Source organism: Urocitellus parryii, chromosome 5, assembly GCF_045843805.1.
Source record: "Urocitellus parryii isolate mUroPar1 chromosome 5, mUroPar1.hap1, whole genome shotgun sequence".
NCBI lineage: Eukaryota > Metazoa > Chordata > Mammalia > Rodentia > Sciuridae > Urocitellus > Urocitellus parryii.
In genome coordinates this window covers 3,310,338-3,330,927 of record NC_135535.1, presented here as the reverse complement: position 1 = coordinate 3,330,927, position 20,590 = coordinate 3,310,338, and the positions used below count along the sequence as shown (strand labels likewise).

At 50.5% G+C, this 20,590-nt stretch overlaps 1 protein-coding gene across 2 annotated transcripts in view; it reads left to right on the top strand.

Moving 5' to 3' along the window:
• Tbc1d22a (TBC1 domain family member 22A) overlaps positions 1 to 20,590 on the top strand; it is a 334,236-nt gene that overhangs the window by 26,765 nt on the left and 286,881 nt on the right. For both annotated transcript variants that reach the window (XM_026394283.2, XM_026394282.2), the window contains exon 4: positions 2,367 to 2,543. In XM_026394283.2, coding sequence (XP_026250068.2) covers positions 2,367 to 2,543 — 177 coding nt within the window. The remainder of the gene's footprint in view (positions 1 to 2,366; positions 2,544 to 20,590) is intronic.

The window sequence follows — 20,590 nt, the reverse complement described above, 5'->3', positions numbered from 1 at the left end:
CAGAATGCATCTATCCAGCTGGGGGAACCATGGGATGTTATCCTGCATGCCACCTCCTGCAAAGAAAGCAAAGTGATGGTGCCCGAGGAACTGTGTGGCTGGGAGAGGGCTCTTGAACTCCTTGCTTTGGCCTTCGCCTGCCATGGGGTTGGTCATCTCTCCCATGTCTGCTTTCTGAGCAAGCTTTTTTTTTTGGCACCTTAATACAACAACAACAACAACAACAACAACAACAAAATAATAATAGTATTTATTGATCATTTGCTGTCGCCAGCGCTTTAATAATAAACTTTGCAGTAGCTCCTTAACCTCATGTCTTCTAGGAGGGAAGGCATTGTCCAGTCCTCTTTCATGGATGAGGCATTGAGAGGCCTAGGGCTGTCCCCTGAGTGGTGGGACTGGTGTTCGGGTCCAGGACACCTGGCTTGGAACCCTGCTATTAGCTGCTGGCCCTACCCCATAGAGAAGGGGTTCTCATCAAAGTGATCCTGCCCACAGGGCCCTGGGGCACTGTCTCTGGACACATCAGGTATATATGTATGTAACTGTGTGTGGTACAGGGCTGGAGATACTACTTAGCATCCCGCATTGCTCAGGGCAATTGATCAGTCTCTGCCCCCAACAGAGACTGATCAGTCTCTTGTATCTGTAGCAGTGAGGCTAAGGAGCCCTGAAATTGGAGGCACCTGCTGGGGACACTGGTCGCATTGGTGGTTGGGAGCAGAACCTGTGCAGTGTAGGGGGAGAGTAGGTGTGCTTGATCCCCCGGTCCTAGCCTCTGAGATCACTAGACATTTTCCTCAGCAGTGGCATGAAGATGGCACACTTCTGTTCTTGTTTTCAGGGACTTAAGATCATAGCTAGGGTGAGTATTAGTGGGGACAGGCAAATTTGTGAGTGGATGAAATGTAGAGTGTCCAGGAGCCAGAGACCCCATTTTGTCTTGTTGTAGAGGGTGCAGGGTAAGGTCATGGAAGTCTTCAGGGAGGAGGGGATGTCTGTTGGTGTCCAGGCTCAGAAGGTCAAGGCTTTCGGGTCTGAAACAGTCTCTCTGGGCAGGGCTGTATCTGACCGTCCTGCCTCTGTGCACTTTGCAGGTCTCTGAAGGCAGGATGGTGCCCCAGCTGTGTGTTCTTCTTGGTATCCTGTGCAGCTGCTTGTGCGTGCTTCGCTTGGGCCCTGTGCATCGCCCCTTAGGGCCCTCTTGCAGGCTGCTCAGGCCATCAACCTGAAGTTCCATTTTACTTTTCTGCTGATAGGAACAGTGTTTTGCCCTTCTGAGCATCCTAAACCGTTCTGTCCTGTGGGGCACAGTCCAGTTCCAGTGATTGTGTTCATGGGCATCTGTGCTTCTGCCTTCCTGTGTGCTGCCTTGGGGACCTCACATCACCTTCGAGTACCTATGGCCTGCCATAGTCAGCCTTGGTCTTCAGCCCTGCAGGGTAGCTGGATTGAACATGCAGTGTGGTGCAGTGGTAGGCCCTGGGCTCACCAGCCTTGGGCTCACCGGCCCTGCGCTGTGGAGTGATGCAAAGGTCCCGAGCAAAGCATGTACAAGCAGCCACCTGGCCAGATTGTAAGGGGAGGAGGCTGCTGGGCAGGATGAGCTGCAGGGTAGCACTTGTGCCCTGCCCCTCTGCAGCTGCTGCCAGTGGACCTGCTGGCTCCACGGAGCTGAGCTTTGCACCATTCCCTGGCGTGTATTCTTGCTTCCTCTTGTATTCTGTTTTTTGGAAGATGAGGTTGCTGGGTGGGATTTAGACTAGGAGTCAGAGCCCACAGAGTCTCTTGCCGGTTGGTCCCAGGTAGCACTGCTGTGTGACCTGGAAGCCCTGAGCTCCTTTTCATGGCTGTCCCTGGCCCAGGTTCCTGGATGTAGCATACTGTTATGCCATCCCCAGTGTCCCAGAGAGCCCAAGGGTCCCAGGGGTGTAGCAGCAGGAGATGCCCTGGTGGGGGTGGGGGCCTGTATTTTGCTGCCACTGCAGCCCACCCTTCCTGCCTGGCTTCCTTGGCTTCCTTGAGATGCTGTTCTCTTCCCAGCCTTCCTCCCCAGGGCTGTGACAAGGTCTGGGAAGTGGGCAGGCCAGGGGGAGTCTGGAGGCAGTGGCGTCAGAGGTGCCCTGGAGATAGCAGGAGGTGCTCTTGGTGTGTCTTGGTTCCTCCCTCACTGTTCTCCCGCCTTGGAAGGCTGCATCTTTTCTTGTTACGTGTTACTGGAGGCTCTCTGCCCACATAGTGAGCCCTGAAAGCCACTAAGGGACGGTGGGCACCACAAGTGAGAGGCCACCTTGATGCAGGAGGAGGGTGTGGGCAGCAGTGGGCAGGAGGCTCACCTTCACCTTTCCCTGTTCTTACTCTTGCAGAAACTGCCAGCAACGTGATCCCTCTACAGAGGTCTCAGTCTCTTCCCCACTCGGCCACCACTGCACTAGGTGGGACGTCTGACATGAGCACCCTTGGAGGCTCTGCTCTGAGCGAGAGAGAGGCTTATCGTCTGGACAAGTTCAAGCAGTTGCTCGCGGGCCCCCACACAGACCTTGGTGAGTCCCTGCAGGCTGGAGGACGCCAGTGGCCGTTCTAAATGAGACGCTGGGCATGGTACATAATGCACATGTCCCTGTGTGAGTGCCTCATGGGGGTTGCTGTGCTCCGTTCCCATGCCAGAGCCTGCTAGGACACCAGGGATGCTGACAGCATCCTGTGAGGGGCTATGTTAATGCCTTTCCAGCTTCTTCTTCCTCTGCGCCTGGATGGACCTCTCCTCCTGTCCTCTGTGGCTCCTTCAGGCTGGCTAGGTGGCTGTGTTTGTTTTCATAAGCATGGGTTGAAGGCTGGCTCACAGGGCGAGGGCTGGCTGGTTACCACCCTCCTGCTCTGCTGACTGCTTTCCTGCCAGAAAGCAGAGGGATCAGAGGGTGGGGAGACAGACAGCTAGGCCCGTGTGGGTCCTGGTTGCGGGCTGGGGGTGGGGGAGGGCAGTCACCAGTGCTGGTCTTCCCCAGAGCAGCGTTGTGGCCAGACCCTGAGGTGTGTGCTCGCCCTCAGTTTCCTCTGGCAGAACCCCACTCTCAGGCAGCTCTGTTGTGAGTGCCACTCTGCACTGGGTGTTTGCTGGATGGTGGAAGGTGCAGTGCCTGGCTGGGCCAGGAGGTGGCGATTGGGGCATGTTGATGGGGGGAGGGCTTACCCAGCCCTTGTGCTCAGGAGGCTGGGGCTGAGGCTGTGAGAGAGGGCAGGATGTAGTTTGGAGCCATGAAGGAGGGGAGATCTGGAAAAGTCTGAAAAGCTTCTGATACACAGCTCCAGTTCTGAGGGGATTTCCTCTGCTTAGTTTCATTTATTTTTTGACTCAGCGACACACGTATGTGTCACAGTATTACAAAGCACAGAAGGGGTAAGTGAGAGTGAGCCAGAGCCTCTCGCCCTGTCTTGGGCTCCACTTCCCTCCTTTTCATTATTCCAGATGTCTTCTTCCAGAGAGAGCTAGTGTGTACATTGTGTTAAACATTGTATTTTGATGTCGTTTATTGTTGCAGACAAGTGGCCACTCAGTTTGCCCTCTCCTAGATTCACCATTCTCTACATGTGTTTGTATGTGTGTATTTTTTCCTGAGCCATTTGAAACTCAATTGGAGATATCCTCTTCTACTCTGGAAAACTTTATTGTGAGTTTTCTAAGAGTGAAGATATCTTCTCAAGTAATCGTAGTGCAGTTTTCAAGTAAAGCAATTCAACATAGACGTTGTACTGTTTTTTTTTTTTTTTTTTGTACTGGGCCACTCAACCACTGAGCCACATCCCAGCCCAATTTTGTATTTTATTTATAGACAGGGTCTCACTGAGTTGCTTAGCACCTCACTTTTGCTGAGGCTGGCTTTGAACTTGTGATCCTCCTGTCTCAGCCTCCCGAACCACTGGGCACCATTCTATTTTAACAATACTGCTGTAATAATCTGTCGTCCATAGTCACACTGTGCCATTCTTCATCTCTTTGTTCCTAGTACGGAACCCAAGCTGGCTGGTACATTCCTTTTAGTCCCCATATGCTTAGCTTTTCATTGTGGTTTTTGACCTTGATATTTTTATAGAGTGAGTACAGGCAGTTATTTGTTAGAATGTCCCTGAGTTTACTGTTTCCTCATGATGAGATCTAGGTTGATAAGTTTTTTGGCAGGAGTATCATGTAAGAGATTTGTGTTCTTGGTCATCATAGCAGGAGGCATGAGGTTGGTTTGTCCTAACATGGTCATACTGACTCTGGCCACTTGATGGAGGTGGTGCTGCCAGCTCTGCACACTGAAAAGTTACTCTTTTTCCCTTGATAATTAAGAAGTGACAGCTAGGCATGGTGGTACATATCTATAATCCCAGGTGCTCAGGAGCCGAGGCCTCAGTAACTTAGTGAGACCCTGATTCAATATAAAAATAAAAAGGGCTGGGTGTACTTCAGTAGTAGAGTGCTTGCCTGGCATGTAGGAGGCACTGTGCTCAGTCCCCAGTACTGCAGGAAAAAAAAAAAGAAAGCAATTTGTAGAAACTTTTGAGCCTCCACACACACACACATACACACACACACACACACACACACACACACACACACTCACACACACGTATGTATATTTTAACCTTTATTTACATGTGGTGCTGAGGTACATGAGGTACCTCACATGAATTAGGCAAGCACTCTACCACTGAGCTACACCCCCTGCCCCTTACAATATATATATTTTTGCCACATGAAAGGTAATATTTAACTATATGTTTTCCTATAACAGGTCAGGGGGCATCCCTTGGATGCATATCACATAATTTATTTCTCCAGCTCCCTAGGTTATTCCTTGTTTTCTGTTATTACAGACAACTTGAAAACTTCAGTATCTGAACCTCTGATGATAACATTTGCAGAATGGCCCTAGATGTAGGTGGGAGACAGGGAATAGTACAGCATGGCTCCTGTGAGTTTGGCGTAAGAACTGGGCAGCTAGAGGTCCCATCCACCAAAATAGGAAATAAAGGCAGACTGTTGTTGCAGGAGCATGGGCTGTGGTTTATCTGTATTTCAGATGCTTTCTTTGCTAGCGTGCAGTGTGCCTTCTTTGCAGGGTCTGGGAGCAGCTGAGGCAGGGGAGGGGCAGAACCTCATGGTGCTTGTGGGTCAGGCCCTAGATTTGGACTGCCTCTGTGGAGATCCTGAGCGCGTGGGGAGGTCCCGGGCCTCAGGGTCCTTGTGCATCTGGAAGACGTGCTGATGGCAGGACTGAGTTTGCAGATTGAGTGGGACGGTGCATGTAACATGCTTAGGTGAGAGGGCCTAGCACATAGTATGCTCACAGATGTCGTTTACTTTTATTATTGTTATTTTAGTATGCTCACAGATGTCGTTTACTTTTATTATTGTTATTTTATTTTCACTGGCCTACTTACCCTCTAACTTGATTTTTCTGATGTTGATTATTATGGTATGGTAACTTTAGTGCTGAATGATAATCGAGGTTGTTCACAGACAGCTTCCTGTTGTGCTCAGAGGTTTCTGAAAGGCGAGATGTTAGGAGGTGTCCGAGGGAAACAGATGTGCCTGGTGGGAGTTCTGGTCTAGTCAGGCTGTGCGCACCAGCTAGAATTTCCTTGTGGATTTAGTTATTGGAGCAACTTTTGGAAATTAAAATCATACTTATAAATGAAGCTTCCAGGGTTGTAAGAGAATGAATATGTATGGGTAAGTCAAAAGGTTAGCATGTAGAAGTCAGATTCCTTTGTGAGGTTGGTTCAATTATGGATTTTTTCTTTCTTCAGAATTCTATTTAAATAGTACAATCTAAAGCCAACAGTTAAAGTCAGAGCTTAAACTGTACTGGATTTATATTTAGTGGTAAGAGAAAACATAGTGGGTAAATTGCCTGTTTCTTAAGGCCTGTAAGGTAGCTCCGAGAAGAGTGGAACATATTCCTTTCACATTACGTAAAAACTTAAGTGGCAAATATTTGCCGACTTCGGAGAAGCAAATTGCTGATGTGCGAAGTGCCACAGTACGATCATGCCTGCTGCATATCACCGTCCAGCGAGTGCTGCTTTGTTTAGCTTGTGCTGCTAGGAGCCTGGGGAAGAAAGTAGCAAATAGAACTTAACAGCTCATTCCCCTCTTAGCATTGACTCAATATTTACTCACACAGAGACTGCCTGTTTGAAACCTGGGAAAATGACACTTAGAGGCGTCCTGTTTGTCACGTGTGTCTGGTGAAGGGGAGTATGATTTGGCAATGTGCAAAACACGTGGTTTCCTGAGAGCTGCTGAGCGACTCCTCATAGCGGAGGGCCTGGAGGGCGCACTGTGTGGAGCATTCAGACAGTAGAAGAGGCGGCACCCTGCTCTTGGAGGAGTGGGCCCGGCGTCCAGTCATGTTCCTGATTCCCTGAGGGAGCATCTAGTCTGGCCCTGGATCAGGAGGGTTGTCTGGCCCTGGGCGGAAGGTGGCCAGGTGTGGAGCCCTGTGCCTTGGCAGTTTGGATGTGGGCAGATGCCCTTAGTGTCCATGGCTGGAGGACAGCACGCACAGGACCTGCGGGGCCTGCGGTGATAGGGGAGTCACGTGCTGGCTGTGCCCTCACTCCTATGTGACTGACTCAACAAGTGACTCAGCCTCCCGGTCTCGTCAGCTGTGAAGAGGAGGTCTACTTGCAGGGTCCTTGGTGTTCGCAGGGTCTACTCCTTCAGCCAGTATGTTTGGCGCCCCTGCTGTGTCAATAGTCACTGTGAGGAGTTGGGAGCCGGCCCTGAGGGCCCTTCCTTCAAGGAGCTAGCCTTTTAGTGTTCAGGGGCAGATACACTCAGCACTCCAGATGCCAGCGGAAGTCCACAGGCATGCCTGGAGGACACAGCTATGCCGAGAGGTAGCGCTGGGTGGTCAACCAAGACCCTGAAAAGGTGCTTTCTGGCTGAGACCCTTGAAGGGAGGTGTTTGAAGACGGGGAAGGCATTCCAGGGAGAAGAGTGCAAAGGTCCTGTGGTGAGAGAGCTTCAGAAATGCTTGAGAAATGGCAGCTACGGAGCTCTGGCCTTGGTGGGGTGGGGAGAAAGGGAGAAGGCCAGTCGGGTAGGAAGTGGCCAGGTCCCAGTATTGAGGAAGCCAGATGAAGGCTCTCTGCTTTCCTCTGGACACAGTGTGAAGCCTCTGGGAGGTTTGGAACCCGGACTAGTGAAGCTTGGAAGGAAGGACCGTGAAGAATTTCACCAGAGCATTGCCTGGGGCCCTGGACTAGGTAGATTCCTTGGGCAGCCTTGCTGGTATGGAGGTAGGGAGGGGCAGGGGATCCTGGGGTGGTTGATGGAAGATGAAGGCCCTGGGGATGGGTGGGGTGGGGTGGTCAGTTTCTGGCACTGCTGGATGGAACTGGGTCTCGTTGGTTGGGCATGATGTTGGGTAGACTGGGAGAAGGAGGGAGCCAAACCATCAGAACCTGGAACCTAGGGGTTGCAGGAATAGGGGATAAAAACCAGAACATGTTAGGAACTGAAAGAAATATGTCGCTTCAGCTGGGAAACAAAGTCATGGCCTGAGGAAACAGACCAGGGAAAGCAGTCTATTTAAATGTTTGCATAATTGCTGCCTTTGTATGTTGTGTTACTAATCCCCACCAACTGCCCCACCCCAGGGCCCCAGACACTACCTGCCTGCTCCTGTTCGCTGGTTTGCTGTTGGGGAGATTGCTTCTAAGGTTAAGTAAGCAGCAGGCTCAGTCTCCTGGCTGTGGGGCAGGGCAGGGTGGGACAGTGTTGATCTGGTCTAGGCTTCCTGTCTCCTGGTCTCACATTTTTTAGTTAGTGCAGGCAGCAGGATTCTTAGTGCACTTCAGAGGCCTGAGGAAGTTGTTTTGTCTCCTGCGGGTTCTGTTGGAGAACTTAGCATCTGGGCCAGGAGCAGCAGGCTGGCCCTGGGCCTGGCAGGCTGGCTCTGAAGAGCTGCTCCTCCCTTCTTGGCAATCTGCCAGCCCGCCCAGTGCTACTCTCTAGTGGCCATACCCTGGCTCTGCAGCCTGTGCCACAACAGGACAGCAAGGTGCAGTGGCAACACTGCCTTGGGTCTTTGTGCACATGTGTGTGCCCATGCATATTTATCATGTTTACTGAAGGGTGAGGGCAAGCTCAGAAGAGAGGAAAATGTGAGGGACAGAGAAGGCTTTAATTCACACTTGCCCTGGAATCTCATCAGGGAAGACAGGACAGGATGGAGCTACCAAAAAGCAAAGACCCTTGTGGAGAGGAAATGGATCCCCACTTAGCGACCATACCTGGTTCCTTTTCTAGCCATACCTCTGTGCATTTGGTGCCCAGGCTGCACTCACCTGCTTGCCCCCAGCGCCTGCACCCTGGCCCTCTGCTCCCTCCCAGCCTGCCCTGCCCCTGTCCCTGCTCTTTTGTGTGGCTGCCTGTCCTCCCCAGTGCTTTGCGTTCTGACTCATGGCTTAGTTTACATCCTCTTGCTGTGGGAATGTGGGCAGTGCTGGGTCCCTGAGCCTGAGTCTACTGTGCCAGTTCAGCCAGAGTGAGGCTCCTTACTCTAGCTGGACAACTGGGTGCCAGCAGCTGCCTGGATGTAGGTGTGAGAGATGTGGCAGCCAGTGACTGGCAGGATGCCTTTGAAGGTCTGGTTTTGTCTTTGCTCTTGTGGTTTTAGAAGCAAGTACTTCAAAGAGATCTGTCTTAGTTGGTTTTTTGTTGCTAAAACAAAATATCTGAGACCAGGAGACTTACAAAGAATGAAGGTTGGGTCCAAGAGCATGGTGGCAACTTTCTTGATGCGTCATGACATGGCGACAGAGGGAAAGTGTATGTCAGCTCAGATCTCTTCCGTTCTGGGGGCTCAACCCCAATGACCTCTCAAATACTCCACCTCCAAATATGATTTGGGAATACACTGAAGCCATAGAAGTGTTGATGGGGTGCTTGAGCCTCTCCAGCAATATGTGGTCCCCCCTGCAGCTTGTCATCTAGAGCCAGGCTGAAAGGGCATCCAGGTTGGGGCTGGACTTTGGGTCAGTTGGTCCTTTTGCCCCAGTGCAAGACTGAACCTGGCACATAACTGGTGCATGGTGAACATTTGGGGAATGAGGGAGCACCTCTCAGTATGAAAGGTGCCATGGTCCCGTTGGGACTTGGCCAGGAAAATAATGTTTCTGCCGATTCTAACTCTAGACACAGTGGGAGGTGGTGGCATGGGGTGCAAGTTCTTGGGGCCAGTGGTGGGGTCACCCATCCTTCTCCCAGGCTTCCCTGTGGTATGCAGGGGACTGGAGCCTGTTTCCTTCATTGACGGCTGGCTGGAGCTCGTGGGCTTGGGCGCCTGTGGTCTTCAGTTCCCTCGCGTGCTGACTGTGCCCTTCACCCACCTCTGTTGGTCCCCATTTTGGCTTCCTGCTGCAGCTTCCCATGGCCCAGAGTAAAGTGTTGAGGCGAGTTTCTTGAGGAATGTGGGAGAGGGGGCTCTTCACACCCTGTGTAAGTTCATCTGTATTTAAGGCAGTTCCCGGGTTCAAGGTGGTCGCCCGGGTTTGATTCAGGAACCCTGGTTTCTCTCCTGAGTGGCTCCAGCTGTGGATGCAACAGCAGTTGCTCAGTGCAGCTCCAGGCTGTCATTGTCATTCTAGTCTCCTCCTGCCTGCCTCACCCCACATAGTGCTGTGTAGCACCTGTGCCTCTGTCCCCTATGAGTTCCCTATGTTCAGGTTCCTCCACAAAGCAGTAAGTGACCTTTCGAAGTGAGATCCAGTACTTCTCAAAGCCATCAGTGATGGCATGCTACCGGGCAGCCAGCCATAGGCCTGCTGTGACCTTCTAGGGCCACTGCCATCTGGCTCCTGTTCCTCTTGGCCTCATTTGCTGCCTCCTCTCCTGGGAGCATCCCAGGGCCTTTGCACTCACTTCCCTTGTCCCTGGGTTTTTGTGTGACTTACTTTCTCTAGTTCTCTGCTTCGATGCTACCTGCCTCTTCAGCAGGGTTTCCTGACTGCTGTATCAACAGCACAACCCTGCCCACCCCAGCACACCTCTTTGGTGTCCTTCTGCTCTGTTTCTCTCTGCAGCACCCCTTGCCACCTGGCCTCCCATGTGGTACTTGCCTGCTTTTGTCCCCATGTCTCTTCTATGTGCCCCAGCAGGGCTGGCTGTTGTCTTTGGGCCAGCTCTGACCTCAGTGCCTTGTTCAGTGAGTGCCACGTAGTGGGCACTTGCCACTGGATGTCACCTGTCCACACTTTCCTCCCTTCCTTGGGGTGGTCACGGTCCTCTTTCTGGTTTTGTTTCTTTAAGGACAGTCACACAGTGAGTGGTTGTTACTCATACCTGGTGTCGGCTCCTCAGCCAGAGTGTTCTCTCCTCAGCCCGGGACTAGTTTGCAGCTGTGGCTCTTAGTTTGCGTTTTTTTCATTCTGTGGTTTCCCTGGTGGTGCAGAGCCCTGCTGTCCTTCCCAGCCTTCTCCTGTGGCACTGCAGGGATTTGGCACGGCTCCCTCCCTCTTGTTTCTGGTCTCCGTGTCCTTCTCTCACTGAGGGGTTTCTGTGATCGCCAGCAGGAGTGTTAGTGGAAGTTAGGGGAATGGAAACATAATGGAATCAGCGAACCCAGACTGCACTATTTACATGTGTCCTATCTATGACAGCCGGGCTTTCTTTTTCCACCTTTGTGTCACCTCTCTTAACCAGTTCTCACCCAGGCTGCAGACTCCCAGGAGGAGTGCTGTCCATGGTGGCTCATCAGCACAGTCTCTGGGCATTGGGAAGCAGCAGGAGAGCCTCAGGCAGCACACTGGCTCCTTCTGACTTCTGTCCCATCACCGGTATCCTCTTTTGGAGTATCATTTTCACTGCTAGATGTGGCACTTGAACTTCATGTAGCATTAGTCGGCTTTAACAGCCAAGCCGAACATGCTTGGGTGGAAGTTAAAAATTCCTTTTAATAGTCAGGGTAGACTTTTAGTTTCATGGGAAACATTCAAGGTTCTTTCAGATGCTTGTTTCTATTGGGTGCTAGTTTTCAGTATGCACTTTTTTTTTCTTTAAATATTTTATTTGGACACAATACTTTTATTTATTTATTTTTATGTGGTGCTGAGGATCGAACTCCGTGCCTTGCATGTGCTAGGCGAGCGCTCTACTGCTGAGCCACAACCCCAGCCCTTCAGTATGCACTCTTTTTTTTTTCAATTTTTTTAAAAAAATAAATGACAGTGGACTGCATTACAATTCTTATTACATGTATACAGCACAATTTTTTGTATCTCTGGTTGTATATAAAGTATGTTGACACCAATTTGTGTCTTCATGCATGTATTTGGATGATGATGTCTATCACATTCCACCATCCTTGCTAGTCCCCTGCTCCCTCCTTTTCCCTCCCACCCCCAGTATGCACATGTTAAGAAAAATATTTATAAGTTTGTAAGATATATTTATTTATTATTTTTATTTTTGGTATCAGAGATTGAACCCAGGGGCACTTAAATACTGAGACACATCCCCAGCTGTTTTTATGTAGAGACAGGTTCTTGCTAAGTTGCTTAGGGCCTTGGTAAGTTGCTGCAGCTGGCCTTGAATTTGGTGCTCCTCTGCCTCAGCCTGGAGGGATTACATGCTAGGATTACATGTGTGCACCACTGTGCCTGGCTGTTTTACAGTTCAAAGGAAGAGTCTTAAAAGTCAGTCTATTAAATTTTTTCTCTTAATGTTCTTTGCAGGCTAGGATGCCAAATAAATGAGTAGTATGAGACTGTGGTATGTTTCTCTGTTTGAAGGACCAGAGAAGAAAAGTGGAGAGAGTGTGGAAGAGTCCCTGGGAGTTCACTGCTCCTGTGCCGGGCAGCACTTTGCATTTGTGCTTTGTCTCCTCTTCTTTTCCGCTGTTGGAGTTCCGTCTGATCTCTACTATGTAGACTGTGAATCTCTTGTAGGCTGAGGCAACAAATCACTTGTCCTTGTATTCCAGTGACCCGTGACATATGTGGAGCATTCTCAGGGAATGCCAGTGGGGTTAATGGAGCCTCCAGCTGTCAGAGTTGCTCTCTTGCTCCGTGCCCTTTAGCAGTTATCCGTTTTGCTAGTTTACTAGTTGACACAGGTACCTGGTGTCAAGGGGTGTCAGGACATAAACTTTTTCTGCAGGTAACAGAAGACCAGACTCAAGGGCCTTTAAATAAACAGTTTTACTTTTTTCCTCCCCTTGTGAGATGTCTGGAGGTAGGTAGTTGTTGGCGTCAGCTTAGTGATGCCAGCAAGAATCTAAGCTCCAGTCCTCTCGGCTTTTCACAGGGTGAAGGGCAGCCACCAGGGTTTGTGTCTTCTTATCAGGAAAGCGGGCTTTAGACCAGAGCTGAGAGGTGTGTGGCTTCTCTTAGCTACAGGGGGTGATATGGTTGTGATCATGATGTGATGATGATAACACTGAGGGTGATGATGATGACAGTGATAACAGTGATAGTTTTGATGGTGGTGGTAGTGATGGTGATGATGATGATAGTGGTGGTGGTGGTAATGGTGATAATGGTGGTGGTGTTGGTGTTGGTGATACAATTATTTAGTGTTTACTCTGTATCAGGTGTTGTTCTAGGGGCTTCCTGCATTTCGTTTCCTTCACCAGATTGGTGCTGTTATCAGTTTGTTTTACTAACAGAATGTACAAGTTACATATTTTGTCGAAGGGCATATAACCAGTAAGTGTCAGACTAGATGTGAACCAGACTCCTACCTCGTCTCCCCCTCAGTTTTAAGCTTTGTGCACACTCCTGGGAATGGTGTGTGAGTGTGAGCCAAGGGTGGTGTCTCAGCCTTGCTAGTGAGCCTATTTCCATGGCAGTGTCCTGCCTGTCCCCAGCTCTGCCTGTCCTCAGCCCTACCCCTGGATCACTGACTGGCTCTCCTGGCCCTCCATGAGTTGGCTCCTGAGCCATCTGCTCGCCATGGCTTCTCTTTCCTTTGTTCTGCTGTCCTTGCTGGCAGAACCTTGACCAGTGGTCTCTGTGCTTCTGCCACTTGGGCAGGAGCTGACACTTCTCCACAGGTCATGGGAAAATAAAGTGGTGGTGGGTGGCTGGGGAAGAGAGAGTGACCCGAGGAGGAGCCCAGAGAGGGCCTGAAGCTCAGTGGCTGTCTGCTTCTACTTTTGTCCCCTTGTGGGCCTTATCTGAGACTGTTCTCTATTCCAGGGGCTGGAGGCCCTGTCACTATGGGACTTTGTTCTGGATGCTTCGTGGATTACCCTGCTTTCTCAGGGAAGGCACTGGGGGCCAGGGCCAGCCCATTCCCCCTGTGCAGCTACTTTCTTGTGCTGTCTGAGAACTTACAGGTAGGAAGGGAGTGGTGTATGTCAAAGACATAAAGCAGGAAGGTGAAGGAAGAGAGGCTGGTGGTTTTTGTTCTGGATTTTGTTGTTGTGGGCCTTCTGTGGTCCTTAAGGGCCTGAAAGAGTTATTTGTCATCGCAGGAGGGTCAAGTCACCATCAAGGTGGTGGTGGAGCAGGCGAGGCCCAACTCCTGGGCACCCTGATGTTCTCCCAGCCTGGCCCCAACTCTTGACCTGTCTTGGTGATAGGGGCTTCATGGTAGTAAAACAGACCTAGTCCTTTGGGCTAGGTCCTCTGGTCACTGAAGGGCAGTCATCGTTTAACTAACCAGCAAGAGCAGGGGTCGTGTGTCCCAGGGCAGGTCCTAGTTACCGACTGGCTACCACTCGGCTACTGCCCAGTGGGAAAGAAGGCTGCAGAGAATGGCGGGGTCCTGTTGACCCTGCCCCGCAGCAGCCTACGCTTGCCTGTGTTGAGTGTTGATGGAGCCCATGAATGCGTGAGGCTGTGAGGTGGCTGGTGACCTCGTTGCTGTCTGTGCTGGACCCTTAACCTGATTTACACAGGGGCTTACTGGTGATCATGGACTCCTTGTACCCTTGCTGAGGGCTTCTGCTGTGTGCAAGTGAGTACAATATTGTGGCTGTTGTCACCAGAGCTGTCTCAAGGGGAGCTGTTTCTGAGGTGCTGTGTTTATGTTTCAGAATATTAAAAGGAAGAATGCAGCCTTGTTTTTGCATGATAGAACCCTGTTGCCTGGTGACACACTGGCTCCACTTGGTCAACGCACTGTGCCTTCTGTGCTCTGCAGGGATGAAGGCCGGTATTGATAAATCCCTTCCTGCAAAAGTGCTCGTTTGTTTGGCATTGACCCTATGTAATTAGGGTGCAGGAGCTTGTGGTCCCCATTTTTCAGATGAGGAGATAGGCCCAGGAGGCCGAGGAGCTGGCCACTGTAGGAGCCAGCAGATTGCTGTAGGACCTGGTTTGTGTTGCACTGTATTTTGTTTAATAGGGCACGAGGAGTTCATTTTTAGAAGTTTGATACAGGATTAAATCATTGATGATTAAAAAAGCAGGAGGAATTCCTAATGATAGAAATGCAGAAGTAGGAGACATGGCGAGCCAGTGGCTATTACCCCTGGATCTAATCCAGGAAGTAGGTGCCGAGGGCTGGGGATGTGGCTCAAGCGGTAGCGCGCTCACCTGGCATGCGTGCATCCCGGGTTCGATCCTCAGCACCACATACAAACAAAGATGTTGTGTCCGCCGAAAACTAAAAAATAAATATTAAAAAATTCTCTCTCTCTTAAAAAAAAAAAAAGCAGGTGCCGAGAATGAAGAATAGTTTGGGTTTTTCTTTTTTTAAAATATTTTTTAGTTATACATGGATGCAGTATCTTTATTTTGTTTACTTACTTTTATGTGCTGCTAAGGATTAAACCCAGTGCCTCACACGTGGGAGGCAAGTGCTCTACTGCGGAGCCACACCCCAGCTGCCTGAGCCTGGGTTTTGTACGGGAAGGTAAAGAATGTCACATTTCCTCTGAATGTCAGGTGAGGGTGAGGCTTTGGTTTTGGTTTTTAGACAGCTCGAGATGTTAATACAACTCTGGAGGTTCTCTGCCCTCGTCTTAGACTGTGTTCAAATTGGTCTTAGAGGGAAAAGTTCAAGTCTGCATAAAATGCTTAAAGACAGAATGTCATTGGTTTTCAGTAAGAGTCTGAACAACTAGGTCAGTGTGCCCATCTGCTGGGCAGCAGTAGTACCACTGCAGGTGGGCTGCTGCACAATCCTCACTTCTCCTTCACAGCTTTGATGGCTGGAAGTCCAGGATCCAGGTGCCAGCTGATGCTGTCTCTGGGAAGAAGCTGCCTCTTGCTTGTAGATGCCAGTCCTTCCTGTGCCCCGATGTGTCGGCGTGGGTGGGCAAGAGTGCACGGGTCCTGGTATGCTGAGGCTCTGATGTGTCTTCTCATAGGACACTAATCCTGTCCTTTTTTATGGGCCCTACAACTAATACTGGGTATATGTGAATTTCGAGGGACCCAACTCAGTCAGGAGTAGTTAGGATCCTTTTAAACCCATTTTTAGACCTGAGGTGTCACCATGTGTTTGTTTTAGGTTGTGGAAGTGGAGTAACCATGTTGTAGAAAAGTAAGAGGCCTTAACTTTCAGGCATTTGCTGCCCTGACTCTTTGCTTCCTGGGGGTCAGGGTAGTATAGGAACACGATCATGGGCTTGGGGTGGGGTCACAGTAGGGTCTGGCCGTGCCCAGCCACTTACCCACAGAGTGCTCTGAGTGGGTGCCTGTAGTCAGGCCTTGGAGCCTTGCTTACCTCTAAAGCAGGGCATGGCACTCACCTGCACCTTGCTTATAGATGCAAAGAGGCCCCGCAGGGCTGGTTGGCTGGGAGCCAGCGCAGAGTGGCCTGCGGCAGCTGCACATCACAGTTTTCTTACCATTCTCCCATCCTGTCTTTCCACAGAAGGTGTGGGAATGATGATGCGCTTTGTCACCCTTTTCTTCCAGTTGATATTATGCCACAAGCCTTTCCCATGTTGCCACATCTTCATAATCATCATTTCTAATGTTCGTATAATGTTTTGAAACGATCTTTACTTAAAATTGTTATTAAAATTGTTTATGTGTCTAAATCAACATTTAATTTGTGTGCATAATCAAGACCTAGATACGTTCTACAGTATTGAGAATTTGTAGCATAAACTTCAGTAGCAGGGGTGCTGTTCCTTGGTGTTCCAGAGGAGGGGGAGGAGGGCTGGAGGGCTGGGGATTCTCAAGGCTTGTCATGGAGTCTGGGGACTGGGAGTGTTGATTCTTATTTTATTTACTAATTTTTAAATTGAAAAAGCTGTACCGTGACACCAAGGTAAAGAACTGAAATGGTCCCTGAGAACTTCCGCCATGACAGATCTCCTTTCCTCCATGACCCAGCAGCAGTCCTGCCATTTACCTTTTTCCAGAAGCATTCTGCACATTTCCAAATAGTACACGTGGGTGTGTGTAAATGTGTTGCTCACCCTTCCCCATTCTTTAAAAAATACAAATGGAAGCGTATTAGTATATGTATCCTTTTTCTCACTAAAAATTACAACCCGAGTACAGAAGAGCCTGAGGCCAGGAGCCGGCCAACACTTGTGGACAGCCGTCCTTCATTCCACCCACAAGTGTCAGATGGCATGCATCATGGAATGTTCAATTGAAATATTATTATGAAAAAAAGGAGGTGAGGGGCTGGGTTGTGGCTCAGCAGTAGAGTGCTCGCTTAGCATGGGCGGGGCGCTGGGTTCAATCCTCAGCACCACATAAAAAATAAGATTAAGGTATTGTGTCCAACTACAACTAAAACAGAATATATATAAAATAAAAGGAGGTGGAATTCAAATAGTATAGTAAAACATTTTGGGGTGAACTGGAGTGCACTTAGTACCTCTGCCCTGCTGAGCAGCCAATGCCACCTCCGATGGCCTTCCAGAAGGGGTGTCTGCAGAAGTGCAGCCCTTGGGAGAGGTTTTTTATCACAATAATTACATAATTGGGGCTTTTTAGTCCTACAGTCAGATGGAGAGAGGCCCCTTCCCGCGGGTGCCCCTTCCGGGGTGCCCCTCTTCAGGCACATGCTCTCCAGTTGAGGATCCAGTTACCTCAGGTCTGCCTTTCACACTCCCCTGGGAACTGGGGGCAGCCAAGATGCCTGGGACATGAGCCACTGGCTCTCAGGAGGCTGAGAGGCTGCGTGTGTAACTTGTGGGCAGCACAGTGATGTGAAGTGGGATGGTGTGGTCCAGCTGGGCGCCTGCTCATCCCTCTGGGGTCGCAGGAGGCGGAGATTCTGTACCAGGCACATGTTTCTGGAGCACCTGCACTGAGACTGGTGTCGCCAAGTCCAGTGAGGTGGGAACTGTCTGAGGCAGGTGCTGCTATTCGTGTTTGGGGTCCCATCCGGGTAGGGCCATAGAGTGGAGCTGAACCACAGCTCTCTGCTGTGGGGTCCTGAGGCTGCCTGCTCCGTCAGACCTCCTCCTGTACTGGCTCAGGTCTTGGGGGTCAAGTATGCCAGTGTTCCGGGAGAGTTTGGAAGCAGCCTGTTCCCTTGTTTTCACACTGTCCAAGGCCATTGTCATAGAGGTGTGATACCACCAAGTAAGTCCTTTTAGTTTCAATAAAATGGAAGTTGAGAGCAGTCTTGGTCTGCTGTTGAGGTGGCACTGAGGGACAGAGAAGTGAGGTTATCCCCTCCTCACAGGGCTACTCAGCATCGTGGTGAGAGCAGGGTCCTTCCTGAACCCTCTCCTGGCCATGGCACCCCTTAGAATATTTTCATATACCCGAGTATTCAGTAAGCCCTTAGGAGTTAAATGACTTCTTTGGGGGGGATCTCTTATGTGATACTGTGACATCCCTTGTTTTCTTGCCCTTGTTGTAGCATACTAGTTGTTTAGGAAGTGTGTGCTATGGAGGAGGACGCTCATGTGTCAGACGCCTCCAGGCATTGCTCCCCATCCTCGGTGCTCTCAGGATGCAGTGTGACCCAGCTCGTCTTCTTCCTGGGCTGCTTGCTTTCTCCTGTGTTTTGTCCAGCTGAAAGCCCATCATGTGAGATCTGGCTCTGCACGTGCTTGCAGGTGTTTGTTGGGTGAAGGCCGACCTGCCCTGAGGTGTGTTTCAGATGCAGGGCATACCTGGGTCCTTCGCTTGCTTGCTGCCTCCTGTGTGTGTGTGCGCACTATGGCTGTCCCCTGGAGCTCCTTAGTGGTCCTGTGGCAGCCAAGGGCCAGCCCTTAAGGAGGGAAACCTTTTATCTGGAATCTGCAGCCCGAGTGGTGGGTGGGGATGCTGGTGCATTTGCTGTGGTGGGACTTGCAGCCAGCCTTGCTGTGTCAGGATGCACTCACTGGCCTGTGTCAGGACAGGACTTACTACCAGGCATTCTGGGTCCGAGCAGCACACTGACCTCAGACCCCTGTGGGTGGGTGGAGAGTGGATATCTGATGTTTGTGAGCTTATTTTGGCCAGGTGCAGGCACTGGGTGGGGACTGGCCACTGTGGATGGGCTTTAGTGCCTGTCATAAAGGTGGTGAGGAAAGCTGATTGGGAGAAGTGGTGAGGTGCTGTCAGCAGCAGAATGTGAGGTCCGTGCACCAAGCAGAGGTACATGGGGGCAGGACAGCAGGCTTCACTCCTCCCTTGGTCATCCTTCAACATTAACAGGTGTGTGCTCAGTACCCTGCCCCATGCTGCAGGGTGACATGCCCTTGGGTATGTGGAGGTCTAGCCTTTGTGGGTGCGTCTTGTTTCATGTTGTGATTCCCATAGTTGGCAACAGGGCAGGGCCATTCTAGGTTGGGGGACAGCCCAGGCAGAGATTGCAAAGTGCAGGAGGAGGCAGAGGCCCCGCAGCACTCGGAGGTGTGCAGCGCCAGGCCTCCTCCAGAGACACAGAGTAGGGGAGGTTTCAGGTCACTTGGCTGGCTTTCAGTCTGCTACCCTTCAGGAATGGTGGCTCTGCATGGAAGGCAGGGGGCAAAGCCGTGACAAGACTGGAGCTGCGAAACGGATCCTGGGGGTGGGGAGGAGGGGCTGAGCCCTGGTCCAGTCCTGCCTCTGCTGGCCTTAGGCCTCTTTGCCATCCCTGGCCTCGGTCTCCTTGTCTGTAAGATCCAAGGGTTGGTGCAGGTGGTGGTTGGGGTTGGAGAGTCTCCAGCTCCTGGACTCTGTTTGGTGGGTAGTTGGGAGCCATGGAATGATCAGAACAGTGCTTTGGGGAGGTTAATCAGGCTGCTGTTCCTTTGTGATAATCCTGCTGTGGGGTTGGAAGTGACAGTGTGTGGGTGACACCTTGAAGTTCAGTGGAAGTGAATTAGCTGTGCTCTGAACTGTAGCCGTTTGGAACTACCTCATGCCATTTCTGGGTCTGGTGGAAACTTGGGCTCCCCTGCTGCTGCTCCTCCTGCCTGCTCTCTCCCTGGCATCGGCCTTTCTTCTCTGCACACCCTGTGGTCACAGCAGGCTTCAGGATAATGAGGCTGTTTAGTGCTGGCTTGTGGTGGTGAGTAGGCACAGGAGCTGTGTGTGATTCACAAGGATCACAAGCAGCCAAGCAGGACGCTGGCATTTGGAGAGCGCAGGCCCTGTGCTGCACAGGCGCTTGCTGCTGAGGGGGCTGCTTGGCTTCCGCGCTGGCCCACAGGCTAGCTCCTGCTGCTTGGAACTGCCTGCTTGCTGCCTTTCTGGTGGCAGCATGGCTTTGTCTGGTTCTCTGGGGCCACTGAGAAAAGGGTTGTCAACCTGAGGAATTGATAGAAGGTTTAACTAAAGTGGATTGTTGTTAAAGGTACGACCAAGGAACTCCAACTTTGGGATGGATTTGTTGAACTTTGTGTTAGTATAATACTTGTCAAATTTAGGAACTTCCATTCAATTTCTGTGAAAATGTTTTCTAATTATTATGAACCCACATTCGCTTGTTGGACTGGATCTCAGCGTCCTCCTGTGCTTCAGTCTTCCCAGCTGTTCCCACTTCTTTCAGCCCTTACCAGTCTGCAGCCCATGTTCCTGGCCCGTGTGGACCCTCTTACTGATAACTCTGTTGTGTCTGTTGTGTCCAGGCTGTCTGCGTGGCAATTCGTGGGGCTGCCCCTGCCGACTGGTCACCATTCATCTCCCTGGTGGTCCCAGAGGCCTTTATGAACGAAGACATTTGCTTGTTCCTTTCCTTTAATGACCTTCTAGATTGGACCATTAAATCTGCACTAAAGCACACTCTTCTTTTCCATCTTTTCATGGTTATTTCCTCTGTAAAGTGCCTGTTGAATTAGTTAGACGTGGGTTTCCTTGTGTATGCCAGTTCTATCAGGAGTCATTACAACTTCTAGGTTTGGGTCCTTTGTGCCTGAAAATGCTATCTTCTTTGCCTAAACCAACTGCTAGAGGGTAACAGCTATTTAGCAGAGTTATTTTTGGTCTGTAGTATGCACCATTTGATTTACAGTTGTTTTTAGTGAGATTTTAAATTTGCTTTGGCCAGTATGACTGACTTTTTGGGAGAGAGAAATATTATTTTCCTTTTAGCTTTTCTTGACTCCTCCATTTTTTTCTGGGGTGGAAGAAAAACACTTTATTAATAGTGAACATTATTTCTGATACTTTAGTTAGTGAACTGCCATGAGGCTAGGCATGGGGGGTGCAGGGCTTCTTCCAGAGTTTGTCCTGGGACAGGAAGGCAGCCCTGTTG